At 37.6% G+C, this 21,392-nt stretch overlaps 2 protein-coding genes and 2 long non-coding RNA genes across 6 annotated transcripts; 3 read left to right on the top strand and 1 right to left on the bottom strand.

The window, feature by feature from the left end:
• The first annotated feature begins 681 nt into the window (after positions 1–681).
• On the top strand, positions 682–20,856 carry LOC119077450. Its single transcript, XR_005087795.1, has 4 exons — positions 682–1,082; positions 2,689–2,693; positions 2,760–2,770; positions 20,842–20,856. It is a non-coding gene; the product is annotated as an uncharacterized LOC119077450 (long non-coding RNA).
• On the top strand, positions 7,673–9,292 carry LOC119077408 (aprataxin and PNK-like factor). 2 transcript variants are annotated; one of them, XM_037184620.1, is made up of 3 exons: positions 7,673–8,382; positions 8,649–8,812; positions 8,884–9,292. In XM_037184620.1, the coding sequence occupies exons 1-3, from the start codon at positions 7,832–7,834 to the stop codon at positions 9,129–9,131; spliced, it is 963 nt and encodes a 320-aa protein (XP_037040515.1). In that variant the 5' UTR covers positions 7,673–7,831; the 3' UTR covers positions 9,132–9,292. The 2 variants fall into 2 exon arrangements, with proteins under 2 accessions (XP_037040515.1, XP_037040514.1); XM_037184619.1 differs by having other exon boundaries at positions 8,866–9,292.
• Positions 12,584–13,169, bottom strand: LOC119077446. The gene is made up of 3 exons (XR_005087791.1): positions 13,010–13,169; positions 12,770–12,946; positions 12,584–12,707 (listed from the first exon to the last, which is right to left on the bottom strand). It is a non-coding gene; the product is annotated as an uncharacterized LOC119077446 (long non-coding RNA).
• On the top strand, positions 16,824–19,063 carry LOC119077385 (facilitated trehalose transporter Tret1-like). 2 transcript variants are annotated; one of them, XM_037184583.1, is made up of 7 exons: positions 16,824–16,949; positions 17,023–17,252; positions 17,323–17,453; positions 17,635–18,187; positions 18,262–18,313; positions 18,583–18,710; positions 18,770–19,063. In XM_037184583.1, exons 1-7 carry the CDS (start codon positions 16,904–16,906, stop codon positions 18,971–18,973), a joined length of 1,344 nt encoding a protein of 447 aa, XP_037040478.1. In that variant the 5' UTR covers positions 16,824–16,903; the 3' UTR covers positions 18,974–19,063. The 2 variants fall into 2 exon arrangements, with proteins under 2 accessions (XP_037040478.1, XP_037040477.1); XM_037184582.1 differs by having other exon boundaries at positions 18,262–18,376.
• Positions 20,857–21,392: the final 536 nt, after the last annotated feature.

Here is a 21,392-nt window from a genome sequence, read left to right as displayed (position 1 = left end):
TTTAATAAATCTGTGACGATCTATTTTACAAAACAGAATCAACGACATCGATGGATGACTGTTTTTATCGATATGGTTTTTCATTGGAACTGTAATGCTGAAAACAAACGAGGCATTCAAAACATGTTTTGGTTCTTGTTTTCATGGTGAAATTGTCGCAACTGTCAAATAAAATTAGAAATTTCTCTATCGAAAATTTCGATTGCTGCATTTGTCAATGAAAACTAGGACCAAAACACGTTTTCAATGTCTCGTTTGTTTTCAGCATTAAGGGTTTTAATTTAACATGACTGGACTAACGTTGAAACAGTCTACTCAAAGCACCTAGCAGGGTAATAGAGATTTTTTGGTGTCAAATAGAGTAGTTTTTAGTACGAGTTGCCATTTACATTATATTAGACAGGAGTCGCCGTGAGATGCCGGATTGGAGGCAAATTTGAAAACGAAAAAGTGGTTACTGCGAAGGGTTTTCATTTAACTTTTATTAAAGAATTTACATTCAGTTACGTAATTTAGTTATTTGTATGCAGACTGCTAACGTGATGTTAGATTATTTGTTAAAATAATGTACATTTCAGTGATCATATTTTCATTGAAAGAACGTTCGTGCCTATTTTTCGAACACTGCCAAAATTACCTACTTTATTTTTTTCTATTACCCTGCTTGGTGCTTTGGTCTACTTCTAGGCATAATCGAATTCAACATAAAATACATTCGTAAGGTTTATCTAAGCATATCCAAGTATTTTGAAATATGTGAGATGATTCAATAACAGCGGCAGATGGTGTTTAAATTATAATATATTCAATAGTTGTATATAATGAAGTAGAGGATTGAATTCAAAAATATCACACCTCAAAACAATTTATGATCTACATCCATAAAACCTAATAATGAAACATCTGCCCTGCCTAAAGGATGGCTTTGATACTTTATGACTCCCTATCTATCCTAATGTATAAATAAGGATTATTCACGTAGAATAAGGACAGTCAGTTTTCATCAATCTAAGAGTTGTCTCTTCGGATCCGCGACTCTAAGATATCAAATAATATTTATAAAAAGAACTTGTAATAATTTTGTGTGAAATAAAATAAAGTGTTTGAACCAAAGGATTTTGTATTTATAAATAATCATTTTTACATCTGGTAAGACTGAAATTTTTTGCCTATCTTCCCGGAGAGTGCGACAATATTCGACTGATTTATTGAGAGCCCATTGATTAGAATGTTTTGTTTTTGCCGACTGTATTAGTTAGCAGAAGCACAGCAGTGCTACTGGCACGAACATAGCAAATATTCGGAGGCTGATGAAATCACAGTAGGCACTGTGTTTCTGTTATACAGATAGATGACTTGTTCTCGTTGTATGAGTTAAAACATACAATACAAACAATCCTAAGCGGTAGCTCGTATCACTAAAGCCTCCAAATTTGACACTTGTCAATTCAGTGTTAATGCTAGTAGCAGAGCTGTGGCTGAAGGAATCGTTGAAACAATGGACGAATTGCTTTACTCGAATACGGAATACTTAGCTTGATTGTAAATCACTCTGGAGGTATTAACGAGTTAGATGCCAAGGGGAAAATTATTCGCCTTATTTTAGTGGCGAATATAGTTTTTGTCAGAAGTTTACGAAGTTCTGGGTGACAATGGGGAACGGACTTAATTTCTTGGATCCATATGGGAACAATTACTTACGTACATTAGTCGTTAATGATGGTTGAAAAGTGACTGGAAAAGAGCATACTGGCTGAAAAATGTGTGGAGTTATTTTGTCTGTGCGCTGGCTCAATTCTTGTTAAAATATAGATTGGTACTCGTCTTTACATTAATCTTCAGTCAACGCACTCCAATAATAGGCACAAGAACCAATGAACGTCAACACAAGGTATGGTCGAATGTCAAACTTTGTATGGAGCGGAGGACATGGCGATTTCATGTAAACAAAACAAACCTCTCATGAACTCCGGTTTGTATGAACAGACCATATCTGGTTTATACTTTCATTGACAAGAACCAATACCCAGAACAGATGTTTTTATTTGTCATTTGGCCTCTTATTTTTTAGGGAACTATGTTCCATTGGAACGTCTGTAACGCAATACCAACATAAAAACATAGCTAACGCCGACCCGTACGAAACACCTATTCGTATCAAAAGCCTATACAGTCGAGGAAATTTAGATTTCGGGTTTTCCAAAGGTATTAATCTTATTTAACCCACACTTTATCCCACAACAATGGAATCCACAAATTTAAATTTAGTTAACACAACGGTCACAATGACGGCGCTGCAGTCACGATTTCAAAATGTGATATAGGGTGGTTTTAGCTACATTTTCTCTTGGTTTTTAATTATTATATTAGGCTTCTAAATTAAGAGTAAATTTATGCAATATAAACCGTTTGAGTTTGAAAAAAGATGTTTTGTATCAGTGAACGATATAGGAAAGCGTTCAGTACGTCTCAACATACAAAAGAACGTAAAATATAATTGAAATGTACACCCTACGTCCGTCATCGCTTCTATTGTCTTCAAAAACATATTGTGTGTTTGTCATGATATGTATCAGACGTTTGTTTATTTATGTGTCTCATCTAAAATGCTGGCCAGCAAAATTTTGATCATTAAATTCAACGGCAAAATTGATCTAAATGTTAAAATAATTGTGAATAATAGTGAAGTTAATGTGGTTTTGTTTTCTCTTCATAAAGGAATTTGCATCAGTTCGATGTAAAGTGCGGAGCACCATTAGAAAAAAAACTTGTCGCTGAAGAATGATCAAAAAGTTGCTGGACGCAATAGCTTCAACTAATGCTTTGCAGGATATAGAATCAAAATTAGAGATACACCAAGAGCCGTCCATTTGAAATCTTCATCATCATCATTTCAACTAAAGGTTTTTTTTAACGAAACGGAAGTTCGCTCGCAGATTCGGATCGGCACATCTCATTCGTTTTCGCTAAAGCTCGTAGCCGTCATTAATCATGATTCCCATGAAGAATCGCCAAAAATAAAAAATTGGCAAGGGATGAAGAAACGCCGGCAAAAACAAAGAATGATAAATTTGTCGTTGTTGCGTTTCATCACACTTTGGCGATTCTTCGTGGTGATTAAACAAATCCTTGGAAATTTATCCTTTTACGAAATTTATCTAAAAGGCGTTATTTGTTCGAAGCTAGTGAATCTATCCTTTTATAAAAGTTACGAAATGCTGCCTGGTTCGATCCTAAGGAAACTCTTATTTTACGTCAGGTAACGGCATCTTGTTCGATCCTAGGAAATTCATACTTTAACGAAAGATCCCGAGGACACTATCATTTTACGAAAGATAATGTAGAGACATTTCAAAAACGTATTTTTACACTTTGGCGTTTCCTCACACTCTGGCGATTTTTCTCTTCTTCTCTTCACACTCTATCGATTTTTCTTGGCAATTCATCATTATGGTTGATTTGTTAAATCAACAAGAAAAATCGCCATAATGTGAAGAAAGACCAAGAAATATCGCCAAAGAGTAAAGAAACTCCAAGGATCATAGAGAATTGAAAATTTGTCTTTATGGCGTTTCTTCACACTTCTGAGACTTTTCTTGATGATTTAACAAATCAACTAAATATGATGAATTGTCAAGAAAAATCGCCAAAGTGTGAAGAAACTCCAAAATATGACAAATCGCCAAATAATACAATATTGTCGATTTGACTATAACTTTTATTTAGAAAAAGATTGTACGGGACAGTATGTACTGCATATCATATAATTCCTCTATCTTGTGTTTATCTGTGTTCTACGAAGCCAAAATATAATTTCGGACTACAAGTAAACCGTCTCGACTGCCCAGTAGTTATTTTCCTAAGTTCCTAATGAGTGCAAAAAGGCTATTTCAACATTAGTTAGGAAAGCATAATTTTTATGTGAATGTTTCTGAGGTTTTCCATCTCAATATTTTCATGAAGTTACAAATAATCCACAGAAAATTTTATTACCCTAGAACGAGGTCGGAAATACATCAAATAAATCAAATAGAAAACAGACTTGGAAATTGTTATTTTGTCTAAAAGTTGATATTAAAATTCTTTGGAAATCGTAAATCGCATAATTGCATGAGCAGGCATCTCAGGATTATAAATCAGGAACTTTGAAGTTCGTCATATATTCATATTCTTATCTTATTCCTGACCAGATTCTGTTTTCATGATTGAGCTCATTCATGAGCTTCACTTATACAAAGAATTGAATTTATTTCCTATGCCAAATTGTAATTTGGCGAAAAAGAATGTTCCGAATCTGCGTTTCGTTTAAAAAAAGCCTTTAGTTGAAATGATGATTGTGAAGACTTCAAATGGACGGCTCTTGGTGTTTCTCTAATTTTTATTCTATATCCTGCAAAGCATTAATTGTAGCTACTACGTCCAGCAACTTTTTGATCATTCTTCAGCGACAAGTTTTTTTTTCTAATGGTGCTCCGCACTTTACATCGAACTGATGCAAATTCCTTTATGAAGAGAAAACAAAACCACATTAACTTCACTATTATTCACAATTATTTTAACATTTAGATCAATTTTGCCGTTGAATTTTATGATCAAAATTTTGCTGGCCAGTATTTTAGATGAGACACATAAATAAACAAACGTCTGATACTTATCATGACAAGCACACAATATGTTTTTGAAGACAATAGAAGCGATGACGGACGTAGGGTGGCTAAATGTACAATTATATTTTACGTTCTTTTGTATGTTGAGACGTACTGAACGCTTTCCTATATCGTTCACTGATACAAAACATCTTTTTTGAAACTCAAATGGTTGATATTGCATAAAGGTACTCTTAATTTAGAAGCCTGATGTAATAATTAAAAACCAAGAGAAAATGTAACCAAAACCAAAATTTAGTTTATCCACCCTATATCACATTTTGAAATCGTGACTGCAGCGCCGTCATTGCGACCGCTGTGTTAACTAAATTTAAATTTGTGGATTCCATTGTTGTGGGATAAAGTGTGGGTTAAATAAGATTAATACCTTTGGAAAACCCGAAAACTAAATTTCTTCGACTGTAATGTGAAACTCTTCATTTCTCTTACTTCATTTTCTTCTCTGCTGAAAAACTATTCTCCCTTTAAAATCACTTACATTATCCACTCTTTGCCTTGTTATCATACACAACTAAATTGCCGGAGGCAATATAGACAGCCCCGTACGAAGACAAATTTCATAAATTCCTATTTAAACAGCTATATACCGCTATATTTAACTATATTTCACTATAAATAAACATTTCACAGATAAATATATGCTATTATATAGCTCTATATGCCTGTATATAGCTCAATATAGCTGTATATAGGTATATATAGATGTCCGTATATGGAATCCCTGAAACCCCACACACATAACAAATTATTTCCATGTTAACAGAAGTATCTAAGTATCATTTTTCCCAAGATATTTCTATTTTACTAAAATCCAATATGGCCGCCGGCAGCCATTTTGTTAGGAGACCGGAAATAGTACCGACGCTTTACATTCGTTAATACCTTTCAAACAAAAAAAAAATCATGAAATTCGGTCAAAATTTACTCGAGATATTGTCAAAATACACCACGTTCACTGTACTTCCGAGTAGCCAGATAAGAGCTCACTCCAAGAGACCTAGCTAACGCTCCGGAGAACATAATTTCATAAAACTTTTTTTCCCTGATTGGTACGGTCAATACCTATCTAATAAAGCTAAAACAGACGAAATATGTTCAAATGTGGCCGACCTACAAGCAAAAACTGCTTGCCGCCCTGTGCCTGTTCCACACCAAGGGGTCTAACTCACGAGTCGGTCATCCGATTTCCATAAACTTTTTTTTTGTCGATCGGTATTGTAAATACCTTTTATTTGACGTACCACTTACAAGTTTAACGTTTAAATGTCCGGAGATATCTTCGAAAAACCGTAAAGCAGTTATTGGGCCACAGCTCGGGAGGGGTCGATCCAAAATCACTCATCTTCGAACTTAGCCTGTCTTTTGACATTACCAAACGGGAAAAAAAAGAATTTTCAAAATCGGATGCGTTTTACTCAAGTTATCGTGCAGACAGACAGACGGACAGACGGACAGACGGACTTTTTAGCCCCGTACGAAGTACAAAGGGGCTTATAGGATTACGATGCCGTGTGTAATTGATGGAATTCGAAGCAGACGGTAAGGGCAAAGTGTTTGCCTATGTTCATAGATGACGAATCTGCAATAAAAATTTTGTCTGTCCGTCTGTCCGTCTGTCCGTCTGTCACGTCGATATCTTGAGTAAATCAAATCCGATTTCAAAAATTTTTTTTCCCCTGAAAGATAGTCGAAATAGTGAGGCTAAGTTCGAAGATGGGCATATTCGGGTCGGCCCTTCGTGAGTTAGGGCCACCTAAGTGATTTAAGGTCTTTTGGTGATATTTATGGCAAAATAAACGATGGAAATGTAAATGACACGGCAATTGTCAATACCAATCCAGGAAAAAAAAGTTTTTTAAAATCGGGTAAGTGGGCCGTGAGTTAGGGCCTTAGAAGTGAAATGCTACTAGGGCCCTATGTGTATTTTACATAGAACTCGAGTAAATTTCATTCGTTTTTCGTAATTTTTGTTTCATTTGGAAGGTAATCAAAGGCCGAATAGAATGTTGTTGAAAAAAAATTAAATTTGGGTCCTTGGACTAAGGCCACTACTAGGGCCCTATGTGTATTTTACATATAACTCGAGCAAAATTCATCCGTTTTTCGAAATTTTTGTTTTATTTGGGAGTTAATCAAAGGCCGAATAGAATGTTGTTGAAAAAAAATTAAATTTGGGTCCTTGGACTAAGGCCGCTACTAGGGCCCTATGTGTATTTCACATATAACTCGAGCAAATTTCATCCGTTTTTCGTAATTTTTGTTTCATTTGGGAGGTAATCAAAGACCGAATAGAATGTAGTTGAAAAAAAAATTAAATTTGGGTCCTCGGACTGAGGCCGATACTAGGGCCCTATGTGTATTTTACATATAGCAAATTTCATCCGTTTTTCGTAATTTTTGTTTCATTTGGAAGGTACTCAAAGGCCGAATAGAATGTAGTTGAAAAAAATTTTAAATTTGGGTCCTCGGACTGAGGCCGATACTAGGCTCTTCAAAAAAATAAAATTTTAGGGCGATTTGAAATTTTTGTTTCATTTGAAAGGAACGTCGTACGGGGCTTCGTAATTGCGCTATGCGCAATTTGTAAGATGTACACATTACATAATAATTTTACTTTAACTACATTAACCGGCGCAATAGGTTTACGGTCAAAGTAGGATGACAGACGCACTAGGGTCACGTATAGATCTCTAGACAACCACAATAGGTTTCCCCTTACTCAGGGAGTCCAATTCGACGTGTTACAAACGTATGCGTAAACCTATAAGACCCCAGTACTTCGTACGGGTCTAAAAATGAATTTTTATGAGAATTTTGATCTACTGAGTCGTGGAGGTCTCTTATTTGAATTCTGTTCTTGGAGTGCGTTGCTTCAGTGGTTTATTCTTTGATTAAACCGATTAAACGCAGCGCGCCAATTTCTTTTTATTTTATACTCAACCGCCATCTGGTGCAACATCCCACAATCATTTTTATCATTTCTCTTTCTGACGTTTCATTTCCATCCGTTCCATTCATTTGAGATGTCAGTTTTCTGTGCGCAAATAGATTTCACAACATCCAAGAAGCAAACAGCAACAAAGTTTGTGTTGCAAAATTAAGTCAAAACTTGTCGTGTTGTGGTCGTCTGTGTTTGATGTTAAATTGTACTCCCTGCAATAATTATGAAACGAAAATTGCCGCAATGGCTTCTTGACGCCACAAACAATAACGATAAGATTGCAAAACCAAATCCAACGGAATCGATACAAAAACCTTCTAACGACATTTCACCTGACATCGACAATCAACCTGAACCACATTCCACTTCAGTAAACAGTCAGTCCGAACAAACAAAGCCATCGAACAGCACAATCGCTATAGTTCCTCTGGCCAATCTTCTATCACCATCGCGAGGAGGCATTCGAGTCAGCGAACTGCACAGAAATGTTCCCAACGAAGCAGAACTGCGAACAGCCGACAGTACTTCAACAGAATCGGAAAGTGGTGCAGTGCCAGTACCAGTAGTTGTTAAGACAGAAACACCTGATGCTAATGAACCAAATGCATCGAATGCATCAGATGAGCAACAAGTGGTTGTTAAACAAGAAATCAAAGATGAGCCCGAGGACACTGCAAGTTCGAATGCATTGACGCCTGCACCGACACTGGTGCCGAAAATCGAAGATGTGAAGCCGAAACGACAGTCATGCAATTACGGGATTAAGTGTTTCAGGTGAGAACCGCACAGTTTGCTTGACGGTGAGAGTGTTTCTTCGGGAATGCGATGCTCCGCCTGCCTGATCTTCGGTTGACATTCTCAGCCAATTGTTGTGACGGATAGAATTACGTAGCGAGCCACAACGTCCGCTGGTACCCTTAAATAAACACGATTCGTGCATCATCCTTAGCTGATGGAATCGACATTTAGAGTCTTCGTTGCTTTATCTGAAAAGGTGTAAGTGCTTCCCATACTCCTCACTCAAATTCTTTGCATTACAGACGAAATCCTGCTCACCGCACTGAACTCGCCCATCCAGGAGACGTCGACTACAGGCGACCAAATCTACCAAGCGCTCCAGCCGGAACGCCAGCCTGTCCTTGGGGAGCGGCATGCTATCGCCGAAATCCACAGCATTTCATCCAATTGAGTCATCCACCAGCAAGTAAGTCGCAACGTTCGCAACGACTGTGTAGATTGTCTAACGGCTCCAATCAGATATTTATAATCCGACAGCAAACACAACAGCCGTAACCGTTACCCATGTTCCACAAGTGAATCTGCCGCAGCGACGTAATCGGAATGCCACTGGAAATGGCCGAATAGGCGCTGGTAATGACGATTCAGATGCAGAAGAAGATGACTACGATTTGGAGGATCCTTTCATTGACGACGGGAGTTCGGATGAGTATGTGCCAGATGGAAATGATGATGATGATGACGATGAGGACGATCTTGAAGACTCGCAACTGGTGGACAGTTAAAATTTATTTTCGTTTTTTTCGTGGTAAATTCCCCAATAAAATCGTTCAGCGAATGTTAACCCATGTGGGATGCTGTGCAAGTTTTTCCATTTCCAAAGTTTATGTGAAGGCGCAAAGTACAAATTTTTATGACCAAAAAAGAATTTAAATAAAATCCAAGTCGCAGAGACTACACTGTCAGTGTTTGTGAATGGCTGACGACAAGATCGAAAACAATTTCTTTTACTGTAGTGACTACTCAGGGAGTTTCTCACTGTTTATTGATCGTGAAATGAGCAACTAAAATCACAGAAAAAATATATTCTCGGTTCAGTGTAGATGTTGTGTCCATGGTGGATAAGCCACAGAAAACATTGGACATTTTTCGCGAAATTTAATGTGAGATTTTTAGATTTGTACGCATACGTTTGTAACACGTCGAATTGGACTCCCTGAGTAAGTTGAAACCTATTGTGGTTGTCTGGAGATGCCAAATCAGTGAGTATAAATACACATAGGGCCTAGTATCGGCCTCAGTCCGAGGATCCAAATTTAATTTTTTTTTTCAACTACATTCTATTCGGCCTTTGATTACCTTCAAAATGAAACAAAACATAGCTAACGCCGACCCGTACGAAACACCTATTCGTATCAAAAGCCTTTAATGTGAAACTCTTCATTTCTCTTACTTCATTTTCTTCTCTGCTGAAAAACTATTCTCCCTTTAAAATCACTTACATTATCCACTCTTTGCCTTGTTATCATATACAACTAAATTGCCGGAGGCAATATAGACAGCCCCGTACGAAGACAAATTTCATAAATTCCTATTTAAACAGCTATATACCGCTATATTTAACTATATTTCACTATAAATAAACATTTCACAGATAAATATATGCTATTATATAGCTCTATATGCCTGTACATAGCTCAATATAGCTGTATATGGGTATATATAGATGTCCATATATGGAATGCCTGAAACCCCACACACATAACAAATTATTTCCATGTTAACAGAAACTCTCTAAGTATCATTTTTCCCAAGATATTTCTATTTTACTAAAATCCAATATGGCCGCCGGCAGCCATTTTGTTAGGAGACCGGAAATAGTACCGACGCTTTACATTCGTTAATACCTTTCAAACAAAAAAAAATTCATGAAATTCGGTCAAAATTTACTCGAGATATTGTCAAAATACACCACGTTCACTGTACGGCCGAGTAGCCAGATAAGAGCTCACTCCAAGAGACCTAGCTCACGCTCCGGAGAACATAATTTCATAAAAAAAAAATTTCCCTGATTGGTACGGTCAATACCTATCTAATAAAGCTAAAACAGACGAAATATGTTCAAATGTGGCCGACCTACAAGCAAAAACTGCTTGCCGCCCTGTGCCTGTTCCACACCAAGGGGTCTAACTCACGAGTCGGTCATCCGATTTCCATAAACTTTTTTTTTGTCGATCGGTATTGTAAATACCTTTTATTTGACGTATCACTTACAAGTTTAACGTTTAAATGTCCGGAGATATCTTCGAAAAACCGTAAAGCACTTATTGGGCCACAGCTCGGGAGGGGTCGATCCAAAATCACTCATCTTCGAACTTAGCCTGTTTTTTAACATTACCAAACGGGAAAAAAAAGAATTTTCAAAATCGGATGCGTTTTACTCAAGTTATCGTGCAGACAGACAGACGGACAGACGGACATTTTTTTTCGCGGATTTGGCATCTCTAGACAACCACAATAGGTTTCCCCTTGCTCAGGGAGTCCAATTCTACGTGTTACAAACGTATGCGTAAACCTATAAGACCCCAGTACTTCGTACGGGTCTAAAAATTACGAAAAACGGATGAAATTTGCTCGAGTTATATGTAAAATACACATAGGGCCCTAGTAGCGGCCTTAGTCCAAGGACCCAAATTTAATTTTTTTTTTCAACCACATTCTATTCGGCCTTTGATTACCTTCAAAATCAAACAAAAATTACGAAAAACGGATTAAATTTACTTGAGTTCTATGTAAAATACACATAGGGCCCTAGTAGCGGCCTTAGTCCGAGCACCCAATTTTTTTTTTCAACAACATTCTATTCGGCCTTTGATTACCTTCCAAATGACACAAAAATTACGAAAAACGAATGAAATTTACTCGAGTTCAATGTAAAATACACATAGGGCCCTAGTAGTGGCCTTAGTCCAAGGACCCAAATTTAATTTTTTTTTCAACAACTTTCTATTCGGCGTTCGATTACCTTCCAAATGAAACAAAAATTACGAAAAACGGATTAAATTTACTTGAGTTCTATGTAAAATACACATAGGGCCCTAGTAGCTTTTCACTTCTAAGGCCCTAACTCACAGTCCCCTCACCCGATTTTAAAAAACTTTTTTTTCCTGGATTGGTATTGACAATACCTATCATTTGCCGTGTCATTTACATTTTATTTTGCCATAAATATCACCAAAAGACCTTAAATCACTTAGGTGGCCCTAACTCACGAAGGGCCGACCCGAATATGCCCATCTTCGAACTTAGCCTCACTATTTTGACTATCCTTCAGGGAAAAAAAAATTTGAAATCGGATTTGATTTACTCAAGACAGACAATTTGTTATGTGTGTGGGGTGTTTCAGGCATTCCATATATGGACTAGGTATATATAGATGTCATATAGCTATATTGAGCTATATACAGGCATATAGAGCTATATAATAACATATTCCTCTGTGAAATGTTTATTTATAGTAAAATATAGGTAAATATAGCGGTATATAGCTGTTTCAATAGGAATTTATGAAAGTTGACTTCGTACGGGGCTGTCTATATTGCCTCCGGCAATTAATTTGTATATGATAACAAGGCAAAGAGTGGATAATGCAAGTGATTTTAAAGCGCGAATAGCTTTTCAGTAGAGAATGAAGTAAAAGAAATGAAGAGTTTCACAGTAAAGGCTTATGATACAAATAGGTGTTTCGTACGGGTCGGCGTTAGCTATGTTTATTATTGTTTTCCATTTATTGTGCTGTTGTTCTTCTACTAACGCATAAAATATCATTATTCTGTCGAGGTACAAACCACTTTTTGTGCATCGGATACCGGAAATCGTTTGGAGGCTTTTAAGCTTCAATTTTTTTAAAGCATGCCCTTAAAGAGAATGTCGAAAAGAGTGTTACCCAACGAACTCAATTAAACCAAGGTTCTGAAAGAACAGGTTAAGACCACACTGAGTTGATCACGAAGGCGGTGACACACAAATTGCGTCAACGGCTGCGTAGTTTATATGAAAAATGCAACTTAAACACACCTGCTGTCGACAGCTTCGAAATAAAATTTTCCCTGCCATCGTCTCGTTTATTTTATCAAATTTAAGGCTACTAGCTCAAAACCCATTTCAATTACATCAAACTATCATTTGAAATACTCAATTCCATTAGTTTTCACTTCCAAGTACGGTCTGAGGTAATGCATCCGCTTCCTTGTACCATTCACATACATAAAATATTGAAAATCAACGTAAACTTCAGCCCTCGGAACAATGGTCGGGAAATGATCGTCATTGAAGGTCATATTTCTCAAGTAAAAATGTCCCTTTTTCAAATGAATGACAACATCAAATTAACCGAATCTTCTAAACACAAAAAGGTACTCACTCCGTGCGGACATGGATGCATAAAATTACTGTACTTTTTTAAGTCATTCGCAATAATGTCCAACAATCTATTTTCTAGAATCCCGCTCATATACGCACAAACGTCCACAATGTAATGGACGATCATGTGAGGTCGCCACTCTAAGTTCTGTTGCCGAGAGTAGACGGTAACGTCAATCTGGAGTGGAAATTTCGTGTGAGCTTTGTGGAATAATGAAAAGCCGTTAAATTCTGTAATAACAAATAAATTGTTGGTATTGTTGAGGGCTGAAAAGTAGGGTGTATAATATCCGTCAAATGACCAAAATTCGGTTGTCCGATTCACTCTCTTAAAATTGCATGTCATTGTTACCAATTCGGGAGCGTATGATCCACAAAGTAATTTTTCTCCTCTGATAATGTTGTGTTTCTGTCAAATGACCGAGAGTTTCAATGTGATGCGGTCCTCAAATTGCAAGGGGCTACCGATTACTATAAAATCGTGTGACACCATTTGCCCATGCCCTTGGCGTCTTTTTCGAATTGTCAGTCAATCTATAGTCCTCAGCTTGTCAACGTGTGACACCATTTACTCGAGTCGGTAACCCCTCGAAAAATGGTTTCAAAAACATCGAACTCACTGTGGTAACTACTGATCGTATGTGGATGAGAGCGTAACTCAATACCAGGGACGATAAAAGTTGCTTCCGCACAGACGCCATCATTACAACCGAATATGTCTGGTAAGCAGGAGCAAGGTTCTGAAAGAACAGGTTAAGACAACTCTGAGTTGATCACGAAGGCGGTGACACACAATTGCGTCAACGGCTGCGAAGTTTATATGTAATATGGAGCTTAACAAAAACAAAATTTTGAATTTTCAAGAAAAATATTTCCTTTAAGTTGATTTCTCACACTATCTGTTTATAAAATTTGGTGTCACCCGCCTTCGTGGTTGTCTTAACCTGTTCTTTCAGAACTTTGAGCAGGAGCTCCAATCGCAGTACAGACGCAGCCTTTTCAAAACTAAATCGACCTGATGGTTCAGTTTACCATCATAGGTATGCCGGTAATTATTACAGTTATTTGAGCGTCGACTATTTTCGCTCATTAAAACCGCAATTGTGTAGAAAGATTCAAGCTCTTTCAGTGGTATCAAAATCAATTAAAAAAGAATTTGGAAATAAAAAACATCATCGAAATGTCTAAAATCGGTCTAAAATTAGATGCATTCGTTGGTCGTTAGAAAAATATTATTGATAACAATCTTGATTGACTGAAACAAAAGCCAATTTGTCCTCGAAATATTTAGTAGGTGGTTGACGTAATAGTCCAACGTCCAACAGTGACACAGGAAAATTCGGAATTCGGTGTCAGATTTAAATCTTACTTTTTCCGGTGCTTACGGTTCGAAAATCATTCTTATCATCCGGAACTCGAGAACATTTCCATGAGTTTATTTACGTCGGCAACGTAACGGTTTTACAAAATTCACACGAAAACTGGACTGATCATTATCTTTTTATCCGTAGCTATGAGAAAAGTAGGCAAAAGTTATATCAACAAAAGTTTTACCCGAAAATTTTTAGAATGAAAATTCTAACAAAAAAAAATTGCGTCAAAAAGTGGCAGATGATTCGGTTTTCTTCCGTTTGAATTCCATTCTTCCACAATTTTAAAATTTTTCCTTCCTCAACATCTGCCCCTTGTGACGCAATTTTTTTTGTTATAATTTTCTTTCTAAAATTTATCGGGTAAAACTTTTGTTAATAAAACTTTCGCCTACTTTTCTCATGTTACTTTGCGTGTCTAATCTGTAAGCGTCACCTACACCGATATCAGTTCTTTTGTAAGTGGATAACAGGACTTGCGTCACACTGCCATTGTGGTTTTGGGCTATATCAGTTCTTTTGTAGGTTGTGATTTTTCAGGATTTGGGCGCAGACAATAGACAATCAAATTGTGCAGTTTGAACGAAAATATACTTCTTACAAAACTGTATAACTTTCTCTTTGATCTAAACCTTCCAGCTTTCATTTGAGAAAATTTGAAAATTTGTCGAAATACAAAAATTTGGCGAAAATCGAAAATTTGACGGAAAATTTGACGAAATTTGAAAATTTTACTAAAATAAAAATTTAATGAAAATCGAAAAAATGACGAAAATTGAAAAATAAAGAAAATCGAATATTTGACGAAAATCAAAATTTGAGGAAATTCGAAAATTTGACGAAATTTGAAAATTGGACGAAAATCGAAAATTTGACGAAAATTGAAAATTTGACGTGATATGGGTCACATACATCACACTGAAAACGCTCAAAGCACCCAAATAAACGGCCTTTTGGGCAAACCATGAAACGAGTGTCGACTAGAATGTGAAACTCTTTGTCTTTTAAACGAACTTTCTATCTGCTATATTTTCCTAGTTAAAACGCTCATAGCTCCGAAATTATAATCTTTTATAAAAAATCCTTCAAATTATTTTCTTAGAATTACGTCCTTAACATACCCTGAAAATTTCAGCCAAATTCAAAAAGTTCAGAAATTCAAAAGTTTCGTTGTAACAAAGTGACAAAGTAACAACGGTTGGTAAAATCAACGCACTGTCTTAGCACCGAAGCTGACTTTGACGTCACTCAAATAGAGGACTGAACCGATCAAAGTTGGCTATTCTTTTCATACAATGGCTATCAAAATTGTTTTTAAAATAGTCAACAGGTGTGTGTTTGGCCTTCTAATTGAGTGATGTCAAAGTCAGCTTCGGTGCTTCTAATTGAGTGATGTCAAAGTCAGCTTCGGTGCTTGACAGTGCTATGGTAAAATTCATCTATTTCAAAATGTATGAAAATACATTTCTTCATACAAAATTCCAAGTTTTTAAAATTTATATCTCGGCCAGGCGTGTGATAGCTCGTTGAACTTGAACTCGTATGGACGCCAAGATTACGAATAAAATAAGTGAGGAGTAGTAGGAGCAAAGGGGGAAAAGTAAAAAAAGTCGTGTGTATTCCTCAGTCCTGCGGAAAAAAAATAAATTTTTTAGTGTGAACGGACTTTTGTCACAGCCCTTCACTAACGTAGGGCCATGATCTGATCTCGTATCCAGCCCGAGGTACTTTTACTCATCGTGATACGAGATATCAAATTATTTCACGTGTAAAGTATGACATTTTACATTACGAGCGAGGGACTGAAGCCCTCATCTGGATACGAGATATTACTTCACTGGTAGTACTGGTAGTAATGTGCTATTCTCTCAGATCGAAACAGTGGTCAAACGTCCTACTATAACAACAATATCAACAATGTTTACATTAGCTGCTTCACATTACAATACTCGGAAAATGTTTTCTTTTATTTCTTATTCTTTGGAAGAGAACGGAAAAGTGTAGACAATGTGAGTCGTCTTGTTTTGTGTTTCTCGTTCGATTCGGATGACCTTCGTTGGTTGAATTTTAATTATAAATAAAAAAGTGTTCGTGTTGGAATTTCGAACAGCTTTGAAAAATAGATGCCGTGGTTATGTCGCTGTCAAAAACAAAACAACGACGGACAAATCGAAATGTTTTCTTCAAGTAATTGACGTAATTGAAGTAATTGCGTATCCGTAGCATCCATTTTTAAAAGCTGTTCAAAATTCGAACAATCTGTTTCGAAAATTCGAAATCATTAAACTTTGAGAGAAAACTTTTTAGCATAGCGATGTACGTGGAACACTTGCTTCAAATATTTTTTTGCAACAAAGTGCATCTCTCTGTGGAACGAAACGGTGACTTCAGGAAGTGTAACACAAACGTAACGAACGACCCGACATTTCCTGTTTTATGCAACGGTGCATTATTGAACGTTAGGTGTTGCTCGCCACTGTTGCTATTCACCTGTTTCACCTTCAAGTGATCATTCGCCTCGTTCGCTCAAAAAGTGTTTCTTGTTGTAAATAATCTGCAGATGTTCTAAACGTTTGCACAAGGTTATGCATGGAGGTCTCAAAGTGATTACAACCGATCATTGTCCTTGATCATTTCTATGATATACACTGTACAGTGCAAGGAACAGTGCTCAGAACGTAATCATGGGTAGCCTTGCAGTGTTTATCACCAAATTGCCAGAACAATTTGAAAATTTTCTGTGAACACATTCAGTGAACACTTAAATGCAGAAACCTAGCCCAATTTATCAATATCTAGCTGCGGTAGTTGGTAAGGGTGAAATCAGTTGAGTCCGACAAATTTGGGTAATTTTGAAATTTCTTTGAAACACTTTCCGCACCAGTTGGACTATTAAAATTGAGCGATGGCATGCTCATCGGCTGGGTCTCACCGAATTTGATTCTGCTTAAGTCCAACAACACAATATTGCCTGCACCATTGACCGAAGATGAAGCTTCGTGGTTACCGACAGTAATGCCAATTGGCGCTCTCGCAGGCATTTTAGTGTACGGTTTTGTGACAAAATTGTATGGTCGGAAAATTCCCCAACTCCTGTTGTCCATTCCTGCGATTGTAATTAGTTTCACGCAATAGTTTCGTCATCATTTGCTAACCGGCTGATTGATCCAAATTTTCATCACAGATCGGCTGGTTTCTCTGCTGCTTCGCACGAGAAGTCTCGCACTTGTACTTGTCCAGATTTTTTCTTGGTTTTGCGATCGGAGGAAATTATGTGGTCGCACCGGTTTACTTGGTTGAAATAGCCGACGATCGGTGAGTATTTACAGTTGAGGACAACTTAGAAACTGAGGGAAGAATCTTGATTCTGTCCGGTAAAGCGCTTTTCAACTAATTAAATAAATGGCGCGAAATTCGAATTTTACACGTTGCCGCTGATGTCACGTACATAGAGCTCCTACTTACACATATAACTTACTTCTTTCATGCAACACAGGATACGTGGCATTCTGGGCGCGACTATCATGGTGAATGAGAATACTGGCGTGCTGTTGGGATTCGCAATTGGTGGATTTTGTGATTACAAAGTTCTGCCGGCGGTTGGAATTACTTTGAACTTGTTATTCGTTATCTTGTTCGTCTGGTTTCCAGAATCGCCAGCTTTTCTTGTGAGCCAGGACAAGATACTGGCAGCAGAAAAATCGATTCGCTTCTATCGGAATCTGCACATCGACGACACGGCCGCTGTTGAAGAGACAATGGAGCGTCTGAAACAGGCCGTTGGGGAGGCAGACGGAAATGTTAATACGAGTCGATTGAGAATCTCGGATGTAACGACTAAACCGGGCAGTAGGGCTATGCTAATTGCGATAGTTTTGGTTCTACTGAATCAGGGCAGCGGCGTCTTTACCCTGATGAACTATTCGGCAGAAATTTTTCAGGAATCCGGATCGTTTCTGTCGGAAAATCTGTCGTCTGTAATCGTACAATCAATTCAAGCGATTGGAGCATGTTTTGTCGCTTTTCTAATCGAAAAAGGTGGTCGACGAGTAAGACATTTTTTGTCGATTTTCAATTTCGGCTGACCTCAGATCACAATTTATTCTGATCATCGCGTTTTCAGTTTCTTTACATCACATCGACGTTGGGATGTGGATTTGGCTATGCAGTTTTGGGTACGTACATGTATCTGTTATCCGAAAAGCGCGACGTTGAGTCTTTCAACTGGGTTCCTTTGGGTGAGTAACGCTTCCTGAAATAGTTTGAACCAGGAATCGAGCAGACGAAAAATTTCTCAACTTCGTGCAAACTTTGATCAAATGAAGTAATAGACCCGATATAGTTGAACTGCCGACATTTGGCCGTTTGTGAATCGATCACTTTTATCAGACAACTCGAAGAATACCTTGTATCAAATCTGACCTAACCTAACCTTTTCTTCCAGCAAGCTTCTCATTCATTCTCTTCATTTCTTCGTGGGCCGTCGCATCGATTACATTTTCAGTGGCAGCCGAGCTTATGCCATTAAAATTGAGGGAAATCGGCGCAACCGTTTGTGCCGTTACGCTATCGGTACGTATGAAATGCCCGACACAAATAAATGATTCGTTCAACATCCGCATCGCTTCAAGCTTTCGTCGTTTGCCATATTGAAATTGTACCCGATTATGTTGAAATGGATTGGAGTGCATGGTGCCATGTTCATTTTCGGCGGCATCTGCGTTCTGGGTGCGATATTCGTAATCTTTATGCTACCCGAAATAAAGGGTAAGAGCTACGAGGAGATAATGAATGATTTGCGTGGAAAACGGACGAAGAAAGTTGTGGTCGAATAGGTGCCTCGATAGGCGCTGGGTGCGATGCGGTCAATTTGTTGTGTATTTCTTCCGAAAATGCGATTTCGTGTCAATAAAAATTTAACAAAGTTGAACTGTCCCACTTTTTTGATTGTTAGGAAATGCTACTCGCGTATTTTCGTCTCGAGAGTTTTCTCTACTGTTTTCATCCTTTACCATTTTGTATTTTTCACCACGCAGGCGAGAGAATAGTCATTTGATCACCTCAGCTGAAACTTCGGATGGCTTTTTATTGTGAGAAACGTTGTTTCGTTTGACTCGTTTGATTTGTGGCAACAAACAATACCCTCAAAATGAAATTTCCAACTTTTTGTTTCCCTTGGTAAACAAATGACTATTTCATATGTACGGTGTGATTATCCTTATGAGAAATTTGCTTTTTTGTTGACAATTGATCGAATGACATTTCTAGTGAGAAAAATGCAGCGCATTCTCCCCATGAGGAGAAAATAGAAATTTTCGAAAATGATGTTTTTAGTCTTCTTCTTCTTCTTTTTCAGCCTGTTTCTGTCCACTGCTGGACGTAGGCCTCCCCAATTCTTTTCCATTCCGAACGATTAGTTGCCACTTGTTGCCAATTTGCGCCTGCAATTCTCTTTATACCATTACTCCATCTCTCTGGTGGTCTACCTCTAGGTCGTGTTTTAGGTGGTCTCCAGTTCATGATCTTTTTGGTCCAACGTTCGTCCGTCCTTCTTGCAATATGTCCCGCCCAGCTCCACTTTAAAGATGCTATTCTTTCCATGACATCAACGACTTTTGTTTGTTGTCGAATCCATTGATTTGTCATTCTATCTCTGAGCGTAATTCCAAGCATACTTCGTTCCATAGCTCTTTGTGCCACTCTTAATTTATTTTCGGAAGCTTTTGTTAACGTTAACGTTTCCGCTCCATATGTGAGCACAGGAAGGACACACGTATCGAACGGTTGCTAGGAATTTCGCGCCGCGTCATTCACAATAATTGACAAAATGACATATTTTGTATAAGGAAAATGTCACTTTGTGGTTTATTGTGAATGACGCGGCGCGAAATTCCTCAACACCGTATCGAACACTTTACGTTTCAGACTATTATTCATTTTGCTTTTGAAAATTAGCCTGAGTTTTCCGAACGCTGCCCATGCAAGACCAATTCTACGTTTTATTTCTGCAGTTTGGTTTTCTAGACCCAACTTCAATTTGTGACCTAGGTACACATAACTGTCGACTCGTTCAATGACAGTATCACCGATTTTAATGTCTCTGTCGTCGTCAATGTTTGTCATGATTTTCGTTTTTGACAAATTCATCTTGAGGCCGACTTTGTTTGACTCCTCATTCAGCTGTTGCAACATAATTTGCGCCTGATCTAGATCAGCTGCCATCAGGGAGATGTCATCTGCGAAACGGAGATTACTCAGGTACTCTCCATTTATGTTGATACCCATTTCACTCCAGTCTAATTTCTTAAAAACACTCTCCAGAATCGATGTGAATAACTTAGGTGATATGGTGTCACCCTGTCGTACACCTCGGCCGATTCTGAATTTTTCAGTGCTTTTATGAAGTTTTATACACGACATAGCGTTTTTATAGACGTATCGAATTGTGTTGGAGTATCTTGAGTCTACTCTGCACTCGTCTAATGAGTCCAATATCGACCATGTTTCCACTGAATCAAAAGCTCTCTGCTAGTGATCCCAGGACGCATAGAAATGTGCGGGTCAGAGTTCGAGGAATTCCGGGGGCGAACCACATAAAGCACTCACATATTTCATATTTTTTCCCTTCGGTAAACAAATATCTATTCATCCCTCTATGTGATGTAATAGTACTATGCTGCGAATGCTATTGATTACGTGAGAGGTAACAATTTTGTGTTAAAAGCAAACTCACTCGTGTTTTTAAGCAACAAGCTTCAATAACTGTCTTTTGTCGAGTGCAGAATTTGTATATCCGATCCGAAGGCGAAACAGTTGCGAAAAGCAAGTGGCTCAAAAAACACGAGTGAATTTGCTTTTAACACGAAAGTTGTTGCTTCATGTATGCTCTTTATGGCTGTTAATATCGTTTATCTACTTAGGTGAAATAATAGCAGTGAAAAAGTGCTATTATTTCACCGTCGGTAGATAAAATAGCGTATTCACCTCTGTACATATGTTTATTTAGACACTTGGGGAGTTATTGCATGAGCCGAAGGCGAATCTACTATTATTTCCTCTTCTAACAACCAAAGTATATAAACACTAGGCCTGTTCATTTTTGAGAAATAGTCTCAAATTCATCTGGCATGGTGTCTATCTGGTCCGGAAGGCTAAAATATTGGATCCGTATTTTTTTTAGAATTTAAAAAAATAGTTTACAGTTACCCAATTATATTATGACTACGGTTGTGGGATTCATTCCTTTTACATCCT

This window comes from Bradysia coprophila, unplaced genomic scaffold, assembly GCF_014529535.1.
Source record: "Bradysia coprophila strain Holo2 unplaced genomic scaffold, BU_Bcop_v1 contig_235, whole genome shotgun sequence".
NCBI classification, from domain to species: domain Eukaryota; kingdom Metazoa; phylum Arthropoda; class Insecta; order Diptera; family Sciaridae; genus Bradysia; species Bradysia coprophila.
Note: the sequence above shows the minus strand (reverse complement) of the source record. Positions and strands in the feature narration are given on the sequence as shown.

Excerpts from the sequence above, each read along its gene's own strand:
- LOC119077408 (XM_037184619.1), top strand. The coding sequence starts at position 7,832 with ATGAAACGAAAATTGCCGCAATGGCTTCTTGACGCCACAAACAATAAC. Across the intron at positions 8,383-8,648 it reads TACGGGATTAAGTGTTTCAG|ACGAAATCCTGCTCACCGCA; the intron begins GTGAGAACCGCA and ends TTTGCATTACAG. Across the intron at positions 8,813-8,865 it reads ATTGAGTCATCCACCAGCAA|ATATTTATAATCCGACAGCA; the intron begins GTAAGTCGCAAC and ends GGCTCCAATCAG.
- LOC119077385 (XM_037184582.1), top strand. The coding sequence starts at position 16,904 with ATGCAGAAACCTAGCCCAATTTATCAATATCTAGCTGCGGTAGTTG. Across the intron at positions 18,188-18,261 it reads TCGAAAAAGGTGGTCGACGA|TTTCTTTACATCACATCGAC; the intron begins GTAAGACATTTT and ends TCGCGTTTTCAG. Across the intron at positions 18,711-18,769 it reads TTTGTGCCGTTACGCTATCG|CTTTCGTCGTTTGCCATATT; the intron begins GTACGTATGAAA and ends CATCGCTTCAAG.